The 20,935-nt window shown below is 40.1% G+C and overlaps 1 protein-coding gene across 1 annotated transcript in view; it reads left to right on the top strand.

Moving 5' to 3' along the window:
- The window catches only part of pycr1a (pyrroline-5-carboxylate reductase 1a), a 46,432-nt gene extending 39,920 nt beyond the window's left edge, over nucleotides 1-6,512 (top strand). Inside the window, exon 8 of the mRNA XM_039739769.1 lies at nucleotides 5,116-6,512. Within this exon, the coding sequence (XP_039595703.1) occupies nucleotides 5,116-5,266 (151 nt within the window). The 3' untranslated portion in view covers nucleotides 5,267-6,512. The remainder of the gene's footprint in view (nucleotides 1-5,115) is intronic.
- Nucleotides 6,513-20,935: the final 14,423 nt, after the last annotated feature.

Consider the following 20,935-nt stretch of genomic DNA (forward strand, 5'->3'; position numbering starts at 1 on the left):
GAAAGCCATGACCAGGGTCTGTTAGCAGTTCTTTTTTTTATTATCTTATTCAACTGTGTAGAAAATTAGTCCAATGAATGACATTTCCCTAAATGCTCTTTTCCCTGCTTTTGTTCTAACCGGTTTTTGCTTTAGTGAAATGTCTTGTGCTTGACCTTCATGTGAAATAGTTTTGTCATACAGCTCAGAATTCATATATCCATTTAATTATATTTGTAAGAGCCATTTGTTAGTTGGGTTATGTTAAAATGTTTGCCTGTATATTACTACATTGTCTGCAGTAGGTTCTGTTATAACCCCCACAAGCTAAATTGAAAATGGAATACTCTAATACTTTCTTGTCATTCTGACTATAGACTAGTTCCAGTTTATGATCTGCCTTGCATTTGGTAAGGCATGGTGGGCAAATGGCTTAAAATCGTATATGACATGCATACAGAATGTGCTAAGTGAAGCCAATGTAAGTTTGCCATTGAAAAATAACAGAGCCTTTAAGTTAGAAACTGTAGTTTAACACAAGAAAGCTAAGATTGTAATGAAGCAGAAAAGAAACCTTTTTTTTCCTTTTTATTCTCCATGTGTTAACTTTTTTCTAAATTTTTGTGCTTTGTTCCTTTTTAAATTTTCACTAAACTTTTAAAACAAACTACAGTATAATGGACTGAGAAATTTCTTTTGCTATGCGTTTGACTCTGGATCCTACCTTGCCAACTCAGTAGCTGCTCTATTTTGGGGACCTGGTAAAGATGCAGGTACAAGATTATTTAGTGGTCACTACACCTTGAAATATTTTTATTTTACAATTATCACGTGTATGTCAAGCATGAAGGCTATGGTTTGAGACTAGAAGTGTATGAGGAAGAATAGAGTCTCTTGGGAATGAGGACATCTTTACAAGGTGTGGTAGGAAGTACTGTTAATATACAGTATATACAAGGATATGAAATTCATTAAGCATCAGAACATTATTTGTGCTTTGGGCATTGTTGGAGGCAGGGGGAGTTACTGAACGTCTGTTGCAATAGTGGATCACTATATTAGAGAAAGAAGACATAGAAAGAAACTAAATACTTATTCATGTGCTCCCATCATATAGGCGATTGAGAGAGTAAAAACTGTGGAGGAATAAAAATAAAGTTATGCCAGTTTCTTCAACACAGTCAGCCAAACACGACATATAAAGGAACCAGTTGCCATTAGGAGTGAGTGATGAGAGTTTTAACCCAAACTAGAGTGTCAGTGTCAGAGAAGTACTTTTTAATGCAAAGAATTTATATATTTTTGTGTATTCACTTGGGGTTATTTCCTGTCCTGGATATATGAGAAGAGCAAAAGCAAATAATTTTAGAGCTTATTAATTGCTGAGCTGACCTCCCATTTCCAGTTGCCCTGCTGCACTTAACTGTTTCACAGATCTACTGTGTGCATCTTCTTCTTCTTCGTCGTCTTCTTTCGGCTTCTCCCATTAAGGGTCACCACAGCGGATCATCTTGTTCCATATCTTCCTGTCCTTTACATCTTGTTCTGTTACACCCATCATCTGCATGTCTTCTCTCACCACATCCATAAACCTCGTCTTAGGCCTTCCTCTTTTCCTCTTGCCTGACAGCTCTATTCTTCGCATCCTTTTTTCCAAATACCCAGCATCTCTTCCCTGCACATGTCCAAACCAACGCAATCCCTCCTCTCTGACTTTGTCTCCCAACCGTCCAACCTGAGCTGACCCTCTAATGCACTAATTTCTAATCCTGTCCATCCTCATCACACCTAATGCAAATCTTAGCATCTTTAACTCTGCCACCTCCAGCTGTGTCTCCTGCTTTCTGGTCAGTGCCACCGTCTCCAACCCATATAACATAGCTGGTCTCACTACTGTCCTGTAGACCTTCCCTTTCACTCTTGTTGATACCCGTCTGTCACAAATTACTACTGACACTCTTCACCACCCATTCCACCCTGCGTGCTCTCTCTTTTACACCTCTCTTCCACAATCCCCATTACTCTGTACTGTTGTTCCTAAGTATTTAAACTCATCCACCTTCGCCAACTCTACTCCCTGCATCCTCATCATTCCACTGACCTCCCTCTCATTTACACACATGTATTCTGTCTTGTTCCTACTGACCTTCATTCCTTTCCTCTTTAGAGCATATCTCCACCTCTCCAGGGTCTCCTCAACCTGCTCCCTACTCTTGCTACAGATCACAATGTCATCAGCAAACATCATAGCCCACGGGGACTCCTGTCTAATCTCATCTGTCAACCTGTCCATCATCATTACAAATAAGAAAGGACTCAGAGCCGATCACCAATGTAATTCCACCTCCACATTGACTGCATCCTACCGCTGACCTCACCACTGTCACACTTCCCTCGTACATATCCTGTACAACTCTTACGTAATTCTCTCCCACTCCCGACTTCCTCATATAATGCCACAACTCCTCTTGAGACACCCTGTCATATGCTTTCTCCAGGTCCACAAAGGTGCAATGCAGCTCTTTCTGGCCTACCTATACTTCTCCATCAACACCCTTAGAGCAAAAATTGCATCTGTGGTGCTCTTTCTTGGCATGAAACCAAACTGCTGCTCACTAATCATCACTCCCCTTCTTAACCTAGCTTCCACTACTCTTTCCCATCTTCATAAAATAAAACCATTTCAGGTGACTACCTGTTGAAGCTCATCGAGAGAATGCCAAGAGTGTGCAAAGCAGTAATCAGAGCAAAGGGTGGCTATTTTGAAGAAACTAGAATATAAAACATGTTTTCAGTTATTTCACCTTTTTTTGTTAAGTACATAACTCCACATTTGTTCATTCATAGTTTTGATGCCTTCAGTGAGAATCTACCAATGTAAATGGTCATGAAAATAAAGAAAACACATTGAATGAGGAGGTGTGTCCACACTTTTGGCCTGTACTGTATATGGAAGCACACTGTGAAAAGAGAACATGGGCACAACAAAGGCATGTTTGGGAGTCTGCAGACAATCTCTTTTGTCACTGCAGGAGTTTTAAGATAACTCCAAAGCACTTGTTCCTTACATGGCTTCCTCTAGCTTGGCTAAGGCAGGGGTGAGCAAATCTAACTAAGAATTTGTGGGCATTGGCATCAAGTAACCCTTGGCGGTTGGAAACCTTGAAACAGTAAGGTTGAAGGTCAAGGAATCACCGTGTGACCCTATATTTGGCTTTTTTGTGGATCGCAAGCCACTGTAAAGGAGTGTGGTCAGTCACCAAGGTAAATTCCTGACCCAGGACATAATACTTAAGTTGTGTGACTGCCCACTTAATGGCAATGGTTTTCCAATCAATAGCTGAATACCCCCTCTCCTGGTCCAACGGTTTCCAGCTGAGATGCATCACTCCATCAGCCTCCTAACTAAACACTGCTTTCAGGTTGTTGTTGGACATGTCGGCCTGGAGGAAAAAGGTAAATAAAAGTCAGGAGCTATTCATACCGGTTCTGATGTAAGAGCCTTCTTCAGTTCAGAGAACGGTGCCTCAACATTTGGAGTCCACACCACTGCATTTGAGGCCCATTTCCAAGCTAAATTAAAGGCATAGCTCCTTCTGAGAACCAAACCATGTTGCATGAGTAATATTCTCTGCTATTTCCAGAAAAGTTGGGCCTGCCTTTGTTTTATTTGTGGCTGGAGCAAATCCAAAATGGCAGCAACTTTAGACGACTGCAGTTTGACCCATACCATGCCCCACACCACACAGCCTAAGAGCTTAGCCTCAATAAGTCTGAAGTAGCATTTTTATAAATATTATGGACGCTGTATTTGTGAATGGATTGCAATACGGCCAAAATATGGCTTGCATGTTCTTCCCAGGTGGAGGAATAGACGACCAAGTCATCCAGGTAGGTGGCACTGTAGGCAGTATGGGGCCATAGCAGCTTGTCCACCAGATAGATGATGGAGTGTCGCTTGCACCCCATGCAGCCCAAAAGGCAAGACATGGTGTAGGTGCACTGGGACATTAACTCAAACAGGGCTCCTGACTAGGAGTAGATTTCAATTAGCATTCACTTCTAGTCCTAAATTTGCTGCACATTGTGTCTTTTTTGAATTGTTTTGCCTTTAAACCTACAAGCAGGCTTTGTGTGTTATAATTCTGAAATGACAACTATTGCCTTACAGACCGCCTTACAGAATCTTAGACTTGTTTTTTTTACCAAACTCAAGTTGCAGGATTAATATATTAGACTAACAGTATCTTGTGTGTTTACTGCACCAGTCACCCACAACATTAAAACCATCTGCCTAATATTGTGTAGAACCTTCACACATGCCAACAAAACAGCTCTGATAGCGTTTGAATTGTATTGTTTGGTCAGCACAGAGTAGAAGTGAGCCATACCAATGAACCATAAAAAGTATAGAAGAGACATGGATATTATAACTTTGAGGGATTCATTTCAAATCTAATTCTGCCAGATATTTATTTACTTGAAAGAAACCTAGAGGCAAAAATGTAACTTTCAGGTAAAGGCAAGGAGGAAAGTTAACTCTTGACCAGAGGAGAGAATATGCCAGTCAGTTTTTTGAGTATTCATTATTACAATTTAAGACCTTCACATCTTTCCGCCCATGACCATCTCAATGGTTGTTTTGCTACTAATCATGGTTGACATCTCGTTCTAATTAATTTCCCTGTAAGGGTTGGTTTATTGTTGTAGAAAATGTTCTGTCCAAATGCAAAAATACATTTTGAATCTGTTTTAGTGTTTTGTAAATGGGATGCACATGATGATATATTATTGCTTGTATTTTTTTAAGCTGCATTGCAAGCTATCAGTTCTTCATGAAGTCTTTAAAAAAACTGCCCTCTGACATACTTGAAGGTACATAGTATAATGAAATATATGTGAAGCCAATCCAACTACGAGTGCCAGCCCATGGTCTCTAGCTCACAAGGAAAAGTGAATTGTTTTACTTGTTGCTGGTATTTAGAAGATGCACCATTTCATTATAAAAGTTTATTTTTGTCGGATGAATTCCTATTGAAGCTGTTGAACCTGCAGGATCTCTAGTTGTAATGTGGCAGATTTTTGTGTTGTGTCAGTATTTCATTACAAAATTTCCATTTCAATTTTTCTCCTTAGGGAACTTCAGTTCTTGGCTGACCAAGAGAAAATCTCTCCAGCAGCTATCAAAAAGACGACCCTGAACAAAGTTAGACAAGAATCTTCCTCAACGGGATCCAAAAGTAGCATCAACCTTTTTAACAAGTACCCAGGCACAAAGAAGAACTAAATCTGTCCCCCTCAGCCTGGTATCTACCTACACATGTGGCCAACATATTAGCAGGAGATAAGAGGAGTCTGTGGCAAGCAGTAAAATTTGTTTCCTCAAAAGCTTGTAACTTGTGACCAAAAAGGGCCAGTGCAGAGTGCAGCAGTATGCAGGACCCAACCCAATTCTTTTTTTTTTTAATATAATTAAAACAATTTTGTCATCTTTGATGGTCATGGTTTTACACATTTGGATTAACTTAAAATACTCAGTTACAGTTTTGAAGCGATAACTGTAGGTGGCTTGCGAGTTTCTCATTCATCTTATTTGATGTTTTGCCAGGTTTTTATGTTAACACACATGCTATCAGATGTATACTTCACAGTACACATGGACACTAAGTGCTTGTCGGTTTTAATATTTTTGTGATAGAATTAGAAGCATTTGAACACATGAAGAGTGTAGGATTAACAATATGAAATACAGCTGCCCAGCAATGTTTCTACTAATTATGCATATCATGATCATTTAGGATTATGAAATGTGCTGCTTTGTGGGAATGACACATTTTCTTCTGTTTCACCCCCTTTAAGAATAATTTTAATTTTGAATTTTTTTTCTGTTTAAGAAAAACATCTGAGGATTTTATTTTAATTATGTTCTTTTCCTTAAAGAACGTTTCCTGAAGATCCTGCAATCCATTTGTTTTCACCATGGGATATTACAGTCTAAATTAAATAACCAGTTTCTTTTGAATCCTGTCTTTATGCTGTAATTGTACCACATTCAATCGAGTTAACATTTTAGATTTTGTTTTCATTTGTATTTTATGTGTTTAACTTTGAGGTGCATTTATGTTGCTGAATCAAATGAGAAGGATTTCAGAAAAAGTGCCCTCAAAAAAAAGAAGTCTGTTCTTTAACTGTCTGAATTGATGTCTGTTACCTCTTATGTTTTTTATACAAATTTAAATAACCCATTATGTGTATTGAGTCCCTTCTGTGTATTTTATGTATATAGAAATGTTGATATTGGGCTACATTTTAAGCTACTCTTGGGGTTTTAGCAGTAATGCTAGTCTGTCTTTCAGCGGTTAGAGGACACCATGCAGTTACAGACTCTTAAGTTAGTGGCTCAGCTACTGATAATTATTTGACAGATCAAATTTTATAAGCCTGAAAAGCAAATTCTGCAGCTGTTTAGTTACTGCAAAAATCTGCCAGTAAAGATATTTTTCTAATCTGAATAAAACATGGCTGTATTTATATTCTTAATATTATCAAATCATGTCTAAAAATATCAGTTCCCCAGCATTTGTTTTATGTTCTGTCATGCCCATGAGTCTCATTTTTTATATGTGTTCCATCCTACTGATTCCATGTGGCAGGGTGAGGTTATCCATAAAATCAGTTAACAGGAGAGGATTGAAACAATACATAGGATTGTTATACAAACACAGCTACTGAAGATGAGGAGTGGATTGCTTGATGAGCTTTGGTAAGACCCCTCTCTCATATATATATATATATATATATATATATATATATATATATATATATATATATATATATATATATATATATATATATAGAGAGAGAGAGAGAGAGAGAGAGAGAGAGAGAGAGAGAGAGAGAGAGAGAGAGAGAGAGAGAGAGAGAGAGAGAGAGAGAGAGAGAGAGAGAGAGAGAGAGAGAGAGAGAGAGAGAGAGAGAGAGAGAGAGAGAGAGAGAGAGAGATTTACACATACACTCACCTAAAGGATTATTAGGAACACCTGTTCAATTTCTCATTAATGCAATTATCTAATCAACCAATCACATGGCAGTTGCTTCAATGCATTTAGGGTGTGGTCCTGGTCAAGACAATCTCCTGAACTCCAAACTGAATGTCAGAATGGGAAAGAAAGGTGATTTAAGCAATTTTGAGCGTGGCATGGTTGTTGGTGCCAGACGGGCCAGTCTGAGTATTTCACAATCTGCTCAGTTACTGGGATTTTCACGCACAACCATTTCTAGGGTTTACAAAGATTGGTGTGAAAAGGGAAAAACATCCAGTATGCGGCAGTCCTGTGGGCGAAAATGCCTTGTTGATGCTAGAGGTCAGAGGAGAATGGGCCGACTGATTCAAGCTGATAGAAGAGCAACTTTGACTGAAATAACCACTGCTACAACCGAGGTATGCAGCAAAGCATTTGTGACGCCACAACACGCACAACCTTGAGGCAGATGGGCTACAACAGCAGAAGACCCTACCGGTACCACTCATCTCCACTACAAATAGGAAAAAGAGGCTACAATTTGCACAAGCTCACCAAAATTGGACAGTTGAAGACTGGAAAAATGTTGCCTGGTCTGATGAGTCTCGATTTCTGTTGAGACATTCAAATGGTAGAGTGAAAATTTGGCATAAACAGAAAGAGAACATGGATCCATCATGCCTTGTTACCACTGTGCAGGCTGGTGGTGGTGGTGGTGTAATGGTGTGGGGGATGTTTTCTTGGCACACTTTAGGCCCCTTAGTGCCAATTGGGCATCGCTTAAATGCCACGGGCTACCTGAGCATTGTTTCTGACCATGTCCATCCCTTCATGACCACCATGTACCCATCCTCTGATGGCTACTTCCAGCAGGATAATACACCATGTCACAAAGCTCGAATCATTTCAAATTGGTTTCTTGAACATGACAATGAGTTCACTGTACTAAAATGGCCCCCACAGTCACCAGATCTCAACCCAATAGAGCATCTTTGGGATGTGGTGGAACGGGAGCTTTGTGCCCTGGATGTGCATCCCACAAATCTCCATCAACTGCAAGATGCTATCCTATCAATATGGGCCAACATTTCTAAAGAATGCTTTCAGCACCTTGTTGAATCAATGCCACGTAGAATTAAGGCAGTTCTGAAGGCGAAAGGGGGTCAAACACCGTATTAGTATGGTGTTCCTAATAATCCTTTAGGTGAGTCTCTCTCTCTCTCTCTCTCTCTCTCTCTCTCTCTCTCTCTCTCTCTCTCTCTCTCTCTCTCTCTCTCTCTCTCTCTCTCTCTCTCTCTCTCTATATATATATATATAGATATAGATATAAGTAACGGTGTATCTATACTAATAAAAGGCAAAGCCCTCACTCACTCACTCATCACTAATTCTCCAACTTTCCGTGTAGGTAGAAGGCTGAAATTTGGCAGGTTCATTCCTTACAGCTTACTTACAAAAGTTGGACAGGTTTCATTTCGAAATTCTATGCCTAATGGTCATAACTGGAAGGTATTTTCTCCATTAACTGTAATGGAGTTGAGCTGGAATGACGGGGGGGAGTTTCGTGTGACATCATCACGCCTCCCACGTAATCACGTGAACTGACTGTCAACGCAGTGCGTAGAAAACCAGGAAGACCTCCAAAAAGCGCTTAAGAAAACATGCATTATATAATTGAGAAGGCAGCGAAACAATAAGAAGCGAAGCGAGTGGCATATACTACCATATTCATGAATGCTGCTGCCTCGGAAAGAAAGAAAGGTGTAAACCTAAACTTTAAATTAAGTTCATAGACAGGCTACGCTGCGTTTCACATGCCCACAGGTAATGCGGGATACAAGTTTAATGAGAGGACGAGGATATAAACGAGAGTTTTGATCACTTTGTAACTAAGTTAAAATTGTAGGTGAAGGGGTGTGCTTATGCAAATTCCGAGAGACTGTGTTTGTGGGGGATTGACAGTTAAGGCGGGTGGGGGAGTCACGTCATCATCTCCCCTCCCATTCATCTCATTTCGCTCTGAGCTGAGCTCAGCTAACGCTGTCTTCCAAGCAACTTCGTCAGACTGCCACCAAATACTCACAGAAAAATCCACAAGTTAATACACACGCTGTCTCTAGAGTTTCTCCACACTGAATCCTCCAGGCACTACTTACAAAAGGTCACATTGACAATCGTGTTACGTTATTTTTAAAATCTTTCCTTTTCTTAGCACAAGCACAGCTGAGAAGCTTCATGCATGTGCTCCATAACGTTAAAAATAATGCATTTAATCACACTTTGCATTACAAGCAAAGGGAGCTTTTGTCAATGCATGATTTCCTGGTACACCGATTACATTGATCAGTGCATCCCGATTCATTTTACCCTCGCACCACCTTAGTTTGAGAAAAGTATGAAAAATATGAGGTTAACACAGAAAACAGATCACCAATTCAAGCTTTATGAATAATCGATTCGCCATCAATAATAGTTTTGGTAAAGCCATCCTCCTTCCATTTTATAATTTTTCCGCCACTAGCCATGATTAAATGAACGGTAAAAAGTAAGAGCAAAGCGAGGGTGACTTATTTAGGCAGGCATATATATGACAGCAACACTCATGACAATGTCAATCATGTTACGTTATTATTAAAATGTTTCCTTTTCTTTTCATTACTTCTTTAACACACTACTTCTCCGCGTAGCGGGTATTTTACTATATATATATAATATATGAATGACCTCCAAAGAGCGCTGAGACTTTTGATATCATGAACGTGTCTGCAAAAACTGGGGTCTCCTGCCCAGCAAAAGTCGAGCAGCCAGCGCGTGCATAGCTGTGCCGGCCTTTGAGACGCTGACTGCGCTTCTGCCTTAAGTCAAAGTGAGCACTTTTAATTTTTTCATCCTCCCCTGCGCTATAGCCCAGACAAGTGCAAACACGGGACCCCTTTTCTACACCAGCAAAATAATATTAAGGCGATTCACACTTTCTTTTGCACGATACGATTATGAGGTCCTCACTCGGATTATGAAGACACGCACACGAGTGGAGGACTGGCAGTGCCATTACAGCCGATTAATGGCGAGGACGTCTCACCAATGTACACAAGACCCACCGCGACTGTCCCCAAAAGGCGATCATAACGTCAGCGAACACATATCTATACTATATAAAAGAAAAGGCAACTTTCCTTTCTTTACACCTTTTTCCTTTTATCCCAAACCAAAGCCTTTTCTCTTAACACTGCAGAGGACACAAAACTAATTTTCTTTAAATGCCGGTAAGGCACATTACCAGAGGCACAAATTTGAACGTTCACATAGAAAATGTAATTTCAATGTACCTGTACTTCTTAAAACGTTAATGTTTTACTGTTTAATAACTTATAGACTATGTTTTATTATTTTTCCCTTGCACTCAGTGACCAAAGCTATACACACACATATAGACACATACAAACATACACACAAGTATATGTATGTGTATATATATGTATGTATGTGTATATATATATATATATATACACATACACACATACATACATACATACATACACACATATGTATAATTTGTGTGTGTGTATGTATGTATGTGTGTGTATATATGATGTAGATAGGTATGTATATATATATATATGTGTATATGTAGATATGTATATAGATATGTAGATATCAAGATATGTATGTGTGTATGTATGTATGTATATATATATATATGACAGCAGCAATCCAAGCTGTGAGAAAACACTAAAAAGGAGGCGTGTCAGACGTCGTGGTACATTTTCTGATGCAGCTAGACGAAAAAAACTTTGTGACGCTGCCGCCAAATACACAAAACAATTACTTTGACAATCATGTTACATTATTTTTAAAATGTTTCCTTTTCTTTTTCATAACTTCTTTAACACATGACATCGCAAGAATCGGGTATTTTGCTATATATATATATATATATCACAGTGACACTCATAACAGTGACAAAACAATTACATTGACAATCATGTTACATTATTTTTAAAATGTTTCCTTTTCTTTCTCTTTCCTTCTTTAACACACTACTTCTCCGCTGCCAAGCGCGGGTATATATATATATATATAGATAGATATGAGAACAACATATATATATATATATATATATATATAGATAGATAGATATGAGAACAATATATATATATATATAGATAGATAGATATGAGAACAACACTCATATCAATGACAAAACAATTACATTAACAATCATGTTACGTTATTTTTCAAATTTTTCCTTTTCTTTTTCGTACCTTCTTTAACACACTACTTCTCCGCTGCGAAGCGCGGGTATTCTGCTAGTTGCACTATAACATGCAGTGAATACACTTGACTTGAGCATTCCTAGTTTTAATCCTCTTTATCTGTTTAGCATTTGTTTGATCAGAGGTTGATGCACTTGCTGGTTCCTCAACAGCTCTTCTTCTCTTCTTTCGTCGGCATCTTTTCGAGTTAAACTGATTAAGTTAGTTTTTGTGTTGCAATTACTTAATACCTTTAATTTTTCACTTAAGCTGGCACTTAAGTCTTCAATCTTCCTCAAAAATGATTAGCGTAGGTCAATCTTGCTAACTAAACCCAAACATAAGTGCATAAGCGTTAACATTTACTCAACAATATGACTTTAAAAAGGCCATTTTTCCTACTGTTGTTGCTTTATAAACTAGTATATCTTGAGTTAATTTGTGTCATTAGACCTCGTGAGAAATGTGACAGGCACAAAATATTTATGCTCTTCACGATCTAGAGGTTCAATGCTCTTGACACATTTAGAACTAATATTTACAGTAAACTGCCAAGTGTATGACAGTTATACACACCATTAACAGTCAGCTATTTCTGGAATAAGCTTTGTACGTCTGTAGAAACATTTTAACTGTTGAATGTTGGTGTATGAAGTGCTGAATGCCATCTCTGGCAATCTTGTTTTTCCTTTTGCTCCAAGGTGAGGCATAGTGTCTCCAAGAAGGAACACATCTTGTGCAGTGCCTTGAATTCACTCCACATCTCTCCTAGTTTTGCTGCCTCCTGTTTCTACTTTCCTCCCACTCATTTTTTGTTCTCCTCTCTGCACCTTAATCTGTGCAGACTCCCATCAAACTTTCTTTTTGACTGCTTGGGCGTTCTTTAGCTACTTGTGCCCCATCCACCTCCATTTCCTTCTCCTACTTTGTACTTCTCTACTTTCTGCATTTGCCTACACGAGAAGCTGTTCATTGTTGTCTCTGTCTCTTGTATTCAGTATTCTTCGTAGAGCTTGATTAATGAACACCTGCAGATTCTAAATAGCTTGACTTCTAATGTTTCACAGCCATACTGGTGGTACACACTTAACATTTCAGCTGAAAATTCTTGATATATTACAGGTGTTCCAGATTCTGCATTTGCTTCCTTGATTCAGTTCTACACATTTTCTTGTACTCCACCTGCTTTTGTGTCTGCCACCCATCTCTCTGGCAAACTCTGCAAGTTCTCCTCAGTGTATTTTATTAGCATATAAAAGAAGGTTTAAGGCAACATTTTGTTTACTGTGTGCATGCGGTACGTGTAGACTGGTATGGACTGTGGCGTTGGAAACAGAAATGAGAAAATCCGATAGAAAATGACGGCATATCATGGGTTGTTCCTGTGTCATCCTTATGCTGCTAATAAAGACCTCCTACTGCTCCTGATTTAGCAGGTAATGGACAGAGGATTACCTGCCAAGTTAGCATTACATTCTAGTTAATTGTCAAGTTTATTTCTGCAATAATTTGTTTCTGCTTTCTTTGGGATGCATTTAGGAAAACAATATTTGTTTGAGATTATACTCCATTTGTTGTCAGGGAGACTCGACAGCGGTTGTTGTTCAGCATGCAAAATTAGGAGAGCAAGAGGACAATCTGATAAACAGGATCATTTGGGTGAGTTTATCTGTAGAAACTTGCATGATTCCGAAGCACAGCAGAGAGGAAATTGCCGTATTGAAGAACTGGTGTAAGAACAATTGGATTAGGTGTATGAGTTTTGCAACAGAAGCAAATTGATGCTGATGTTCTCATAATGAGAACAAGAGTGGATTTGTTTTCCGAAAAGCTTTGTAACACAAAGAACTTCATTATCTCATAGTTAAGATCATTGATTAATTAGCAATTGTTTCCTGAAACCTTCCTAACTCGTGATCATGTTGTTAATGTGTGACCCACTTATAATCTTTAATGTTGTGTATTTATTTTAATGTTTGCCTACGATTCTGCTACAGATAGATGGAGGTCGCTCTGAGTAGAACCCAAAACATAATAATTTATTGCTGTAATACAAGATTATAATGTATGTTATAAAGTGTCTCATACTTTTGATGAGTTAACTAATCAAACTCAGCATGTAATCTGTCGTTTTCTTTTAAAGTTGAAAGATGCTGTTTGAAACCTTGCCGCACAAGAAGCCAATTACAGTTCTACATGCTGTTCTCTAGGCAGCCACGAATCCTTTGGGTTATCTCGCTAACTGGCAATTAATAGAGAAATGCAGGATGTGCAGAGATGAAATAAAAACACTCCTTGGTATGGAGCAGAATGCCTTGGACGGAGAAAAATGCACCAGAATTGTTCCCTCGTGTGCCACTGTGCAGCTCCGGACAGCTTTCTGGTGCTATGCCACTGGTGGATTCCTGCAGACTGCTTGTGATGTACGTGGGTTTCCTTGTTGAGCATCGTGTACTGAAGAACTTAAATTCTATTTCTAATGAGCATCCACTTATAGGCAGCCGACGTTTCTAAACCTGTGATTTGAAAGTGTCAGGTGATCATAGATTGGGTAAGTGGAGCCCGATTTGTCCCCAGAGAGGAATTTGGCTTTTTACAGAAGCTCATTTAAATAAATAAAAAATAAACCCACACATGCTATGGTCTGAACAGATAAAAGAAAACGAAAACATCTGACTTGCAGGTGCCAGAGTCACAGTAAGACATTATGCAGGCGTACTGCTGTTGGTATAAAGGAGCCTCCATAGGGTTTCTTGACACACTCTGGCTGAATGATTTGTTAGCTGAAGGTCCTCAGTGTTAGTGTGTCAGAGAGAGGATGTGCAGCATTGTTCTTAATGGCACTCAGTTTTGCTTTCTTTCTCTCCTTCACTACGACCTCCAGGTGGCTCAGAGTGTGTGCCATAACTGAGCTTGCCTTTTTAATTACCTTACTAATTTGGTGTTACCAGCCCAGCACACCCCAGCATAGAAAACCATATTGGCCATCAGAGTAGTGAAAGATGTAAAGGATGTCATTCTTCACATTCAACAATCTTCAAGAACAAAATACCCTTCATAATATTTTGCTGGGACACACCTGTCTGTCTACCAGACTTCCCATCACTTCCGGCATGCACAAATTAGCTGCAGATGTTGTCAGATAACACGATTCATTTTTACGACTTCACATACAAGGCCTAGTATCCTGTCATCTTCAGTCTGTTCACACCAGCACATACTGGTATTATTGACCTGGAGTGTTTCTTACAGTGAAAAAGCCATATATGAGTCATCCAAACTACACATCAAAACGTCTAAGTGGCAGGATTAAGATGAGACGCTTCCGCCAGGAGCTAATTCTCCAGTCAAATGTTATCAAAGAGCACTTTAACGTTGGGTGTAGAGAGATGTACATCCCAATAGAAAGAAAACACAATCCGCCAGGCAAACGTGCTGTATGTGTACCCCTGCAGCGCCACAATAGCCCTCTACAAGGCTACTATTTCAGGTCCAAAAGGGCTGTTGCTTTTGTTGTCACTCCTCTGCTTCTCATTATATCTACATGGTCAGCTTGGGCAAGTCACACTTTAAATTCGACCAGGTTTACATGAAACATAAATGGTTGTTTCTTTACACTGAAGCTGTTGTTAAGCTTTTGCTGTGGAACCAGAAAACGTTCCTCAAGTGTGCTAAGAGTACAGCAAAGTCAGAATAGAGGTGCTGGGATTGCAATAAAACTGCAATAAAATCTCCCAGACTTTAGTCTATTAAAGGTGCTGGCATTTGCAATGATTTTTAGGCTGAACATTCTTCTCATGTGTCTTTAATGACACAGCGTGGCTAGTTGTTTTCAGTGTCCTAAATGGCCTCACCTCTGTTGTGCATCAGCTTTTATTGAGTCACACAATGACTCCAGTCATATAAATACTTTAGCTTTACAGTAAGAGTCTGTCCTGTAGCACATGAACAGAAACACAGAGCAGCAAATACACTCAATGATGTTTAAACATGTAAGGTAAGATATAACTCATCAGTTAGAATTTGTCCATTATATATGCAAGTCAAGTCAAGTCAAGTTGGGGAGACTGCACTGGTACAGTTTCTCGCTGCACCCACTATACGATGAAACAACTCAGGATCCTGGTTTGCAACCCCCCAGGCAGACACGCGTTCCAGTCCGACACTCCGGAAATGACCCTCTATCTGCCGCAGCAAGGTTTTACGTGGGCGACCCCTTGGCCTGGTCCAGCCACTTGGGTCCCCAACAATCGGGATCTTACAAGCTGGATCATCTTTGGGGAAACGCGCCACATGGCCATAGTGCCGTAACTGACGCTCCCTCACAATGCAGGTAATGTGCCTCATTTGGGACTCCATGAGCAACCACTCATTCGACACAAAGTCAAACCAATGGTACCCAAGGATTCTCTGAAGAGACACAGTACCGAAGGAGTCCAGTCTTCGTCTCAGGTCACTGGATAGCGTCCATGTCTCGCAACCATATAGCAAGACAGGAACCACCAGGACTCTAAAGACTTGGACCTACGTCCATTTGCATAGATATCGGGAGCACCACACACCCTTTCCAGCGACTTCATGACCTCCCCATGCTCTCCCAATCCATCTACTGACTTCATAGGAAGAGTCACCACAGATATGAATGTCTGGTAAGTAAACCTCTCAACAAGGGCGACACTCTCTCCGCAAACAGACACACTGCCGATGGCTGTGCCCAAGAGGTCATTAAAAGCGTGGATCTTGGTTTTTATCCAGGATACTCACAAGAACAGACACTCAGACTCCTCACTCCGCCCAAGTCAGAGCCTCCATTAACTCCGTGACGATCACAGCATAGTCAAAATCCATGAATCTTTCTTCACAAACTGATGCCCCACACCAGCTGGACCCCACAACCTTGCCCAACACCTGGTCCATACAAGCACTGAACAGAGTAGGAACAAGAACACACCCCTGACGAACCCCAGAATCAACTGGGAAATATACAGAGGTTCTGCCTCCACTCTGCACAGCACTCACAGTACCAGTGTATAAGTCGGCCATGATATCCAGCATCCTCGAGGGGATTTCACGAACCCTCAGGATGTCCCACAGGGCAGCTCGATCAACCGAGTCGAACGCTTTACGAAAATCGACAAAAGCTGCAAAGAAACTCTGCTGATATTCGTGTTTGTGCTCCATGAGAACCCTTGGTGCCAGGATGCGGTCAATGGCAGACTTCTTAGGTGTAAAACCAGACTGTTCTGGTCAGTGGTAGGCGAGCAAGTAATCACAGATCCTATTGAGGATGACCATAGCAAGGACCTTACCTGGCAGCGAGAGCAGTTGCTGCAATCCCGGTGATCACTCTTCCCTTTCCAGATAGGGATGACGTCCTGTTTTCCAGTTAGTTGGGATGATGCCAGTCTCCCAAATGGAAGTAAAGATTGCTTGCAATGCCAGGAGGTCAGCCTTACCACCTGCCTGGAGAATTTCACCCCTGATACCACAGATCCCTGCAGACTTTCCTCCCCTAAGCTGGTTCACCACCTGTGCAACCTCGGCGAGATTGGGTGGTTCACAGCTAATCGGAGGATCAGCCTCAAGGACCGTGGACCCAGAGATATCCAACGACATAGCCGGAGAATCAGCTTTGAGCAGCTGCTCAAAGTAGTCAGCCCAGCGGGTCACAACTGCAGTGTCATCTGTAAGGACCGTTACATCAGCCGCCCTGACTGCGACTCTCCGAGGAACAGATTCTGATGTGCGTAATGTTTCGATTCCTCCCTTTCTATTATTATCTACAACAGGGATGCCCACACTTTTTCGACTTGCGAGCTACTTTTAAAATGACCAGGTCGAAATGATCTACTGTACTTATATTAAAAATTATATATATATATATATACATACTGGGTATACTTTATACAGAAAATATATGTTGTTGTACCTTGCATAAGCCTTTATGTCACAATAACAATTCAATACATTTATGGTCACCACAGTATTTGGATTTAATAATCTTTATGTGGGAAAAGGCTAAATAAGTTGAGCAGAATAATGCAGTCAAGGAGCTTTTAAATTCAGCCGAGTGAAAAATGACGGCTGTCCAGTTAACTGTGATTTTAGTTTCCTTTCTTTTTTCTTTCTCATATCGCTTTTTGGAAGGATGTCAGTTTCGTAGTTTATATGAAGAGTTCGAAAGTGCCTTTCCACATTTTCCTTCTTTGGAATAGCAATGATAGATTGACAGATCAGACAAACGCACTTTGATTGTGACATTGTGGGAGAAGAATCCTCTTCCAATTTCATATCCAGCCCATACCCTCCCCAAACAATTTCTTTTTAAATCCCTTCTTTAGTCGATATAAATTGGAAGGCTAACTAGATCACAGCCAGAGTTTTGCAGTAGCTCGCATGTTTGATCGTGTGTGCCAGTTGACCAGTGTGTTAGAAGAAAAGGGATCTCAGACTGGCCGCCCTGTATGTCAATCAAGTGGCAAATGCCATAGGGAGAATATATGATAGACTAACATTTAAAAACATTTTTTGGAATGGAATGCGATCTACCGGTCAACGCTTTGGGCTCCCCTGATCTTCAATATAAGTCTGTGGTGAATTGTGATTTTACTGAAAGCATAGTTTTCATTACTGGAAAGGTGTTATCTTTGATAAAAATAATAAACATACAAAGGAACATGTTGCAAATGGAGACAAAACTCAAAACTAGGGAAAAAAGGCTTAATGTTAATGTGCACTTTATAGCACCACAATGTGCACAATCCCTTTCTAAAAGTCAGTATGCTGTTATTAAATGTTGTAGGTGGCAATTAAGCTGGCCATACCTTGATTTGGACACTTCTAGCTCTGGAGTGAATGTATCTACAAACTCTCCCAAAGCAGTAATCACAAAGCACACAACATAAAGCTAATACCGTTTTATTGTGCTGGCAGATGTTTTCGTAAGTTTTGTAAGTGCCCAGTAAATTCAGTTCCTGCACTTTACTCTGTCTCTGCTGTCCACAGTGGTAAATGACAGCCCACTAACACTGCTTCTGAGAATACATTTTTGGATGCGTTCTCTTAATCAGGAAATGTGAATACCTAGCAGAAAAGAAAAGGAGACACCTTGAATGTGAGTTTGCTTGTTTTGTGTGAATTTGTCACTGCACTCCTTTCTTTGAGCATTTTTGTTGACTTGTTTTGGTCCTATGTGCTTTAATCGTGCTACTCCTCTTACACAATTTTTAATCAACCCAGTTAACTTGTCACCGTGGATTTGGAACCCTGTCATGTAAGCCGTTTGTAGGCAGTCGAGCAATCTATTGACACAGCATAAATTTTGTGTAGAAATGGAGGTTACCACTAATTTTCACAGTTCAACCGTCTTTACCAAGTATAAGGTAGTGTAGGTTCCTTTCCACCCTGGCAGCAGGACACTTGCTGCAGTTGGAACACATTTTTGAATATCCAAGTGCACAAACTTGCCCTTTGGTCTTAGCTAGGCACTAAGTATTTGTCAGAAACTGATGTCAGGCTGTTTTACTCTGTGGTGCTGTGCTACACAATCAAGATGCCAAATCCCATAATGAACTCCTCACATGCTTTCACAACTCTTTTCCAGAAACAACCTTCCCTTAACGTGGAGAAGTACAGTTTATCAGATTCTGCTTGTTTGCTAAGGGCACAGTGCTATGACAGTCTACCTCCCCGTGCTTCAGTCTAAAACTGTATCATAACTTGCTTTATCTCCTAGGGATGATGGGGTATTACTTCCACTTTCTGTTGTACTCACAACCGATTCCTGAAATAGGCTACAGAAAACGATCATTCAGACTTCGAGCTTTACTAGATTGCCACTCAGTCAGTCATTGTCCAACCTGCTATATCCTAACACAGGGTCGCAGGGGTCTGCTGGAGCCAATCCCAGCCAGCACAGGGTGCAAGGCAGGAACAAACCCCGCGCAGGGTGCCAGCCCACCACAGGGCACACACAAACACACACACACACACCCACACACCAAGCACACACTAGGGACAATTTAGGATCGCCAATGCACCTAACCTGCATGTCTTTGGACTGTGGGAGGAAACTATTAGATTGCTTTCATCACAGATATCAAAACAGCAGCAACTCCTTCTCACCAGTTCTTGAAGACTTCAGCCCCATTTTTCAGTAATTACACTTCATCCATATTGTTTGGAGAAGTTCCCACCCAGCAGCATAATGGCACGGTATGCCGAGTATTTTCACCTCTATAAGCGTGGCCTTCAGTTCATACAAGAGCTGGAACAAACTGTTGTGGACTACATGACCAACGGGCAGCAGTTTCAGAGGCAGGAGAACTGTGGGTCAGTTTTCTGCTTTGTGCCCAAGTCATGCCAGGATCAGCTCTGGCTTCCACTACCCCATATTGAATTTAGTAAATTTAAAAGTGGGTTTTTTTTTTATGAATTTAAGAATGTTTGTATGTAAAGTAAAAAAAAATAAAGATTTTGCTAAATGTATCTGTCACTAAAGTAAAAAGTAATGTTTTCCTCTGTGCATGTGCATTTTCAAGCAAATGTCTTGAGAGCTAAGTGTATTAAATTGAAAATGTTCCTTAATAGACAATAGTAAAAAATGCAGGGCAGGAAAATTAGAAGTGATCCACCTCTCAGTGGTTTGGTTTAAATTTAGTCATTAGAATTATTTTCAGATTTCCTGCTAGGATATAAAGCATATAATAGTGATTCAAGCGGACAAAATGACGGTGCTGAGGTTGTGAAAGCAGCTCCCAGGCTCGTTTAGCCTTCCACCAGTGTCACTAACAGTCATTAATAAATGCGGTGAAGCAGAACTGTCCCCATCTGTATCAGCGCTGCCAGCCTCTGGCGCTGTCAAAAGCATAAACTGTCACATATCACGGCCTGCTTAACCTTAAACCTTTTCTGACACCGCTGTTCACCCCAAACACAAAATGACAGGAGCACGTCAGCAAGCTTCTTGTGATTGCTTGGCGTGCTCTGAAACACTCCATGTCAGATACTGTAGAAGAAAATGCAAGAGAAGTTCCTTATCCGGTAGAGGAGATTGAAATAATTTATCAAATACAAACATCACAATTGAATTGTGTCTGGCTGTTTAGCAAAAGGAGCTTGTAATCTAAAATGGGCTCCTGCCTAAAGAGCTGGACTTCTACTTCTAAAGTCATGGCTTTTTTGAATAGTTTGTACAATTTTTGGGAGCAGCCTGAACTTTTAAAAATAGTTTCCCTACCTTAATTGGCCAGCATTTTTTTTTTTATATGCCAACATACAGAAATAAAATTGCACAGTTGATTTTTAGGACACTGACCAGGCCATGGTATTGTGATCTTAAAATGTTGGCTTAACACTTCTACTACTACTCTGATTTTCATCCATAAACTCTTAACAGGGGCATTTCTTACTATAGTTTGTTACCAACTCAGAATTAACTCCAAATAAAGATTAGTCAACATATTTAGACTGTAATTAGACCCACGGCTAAAAGTAGATATTCCATCAGTGTTGATCAGCATAGGTAATGTACAGTACTTTAGATAAGGATTTTATAGACAAATATATTTCCTTCATGTGAAAGTATTTTGAAGTTTGTACTAAACATCCACCTATTACAAAACAAAGAATTTCAGATTAGTAACCTTACTAAAAGCATTAAGTCTGATATTTGAAACC

Source organism: Polypterus senegalus, chromosome 17 (assembly GCF_016835505.1).
Source record: "Polypterus senegalus isolate Bchr_013 chromosome 17, ASM1683550v1, whole genome shotgun sequence".
Taxonomy (NCBI): domain Eukaryota; kingdom Metazoa; phylum Chordata; class Cladistia; order Polypteriformes; family Polypteridae; genus Polypterus; species Polypterus senegalus.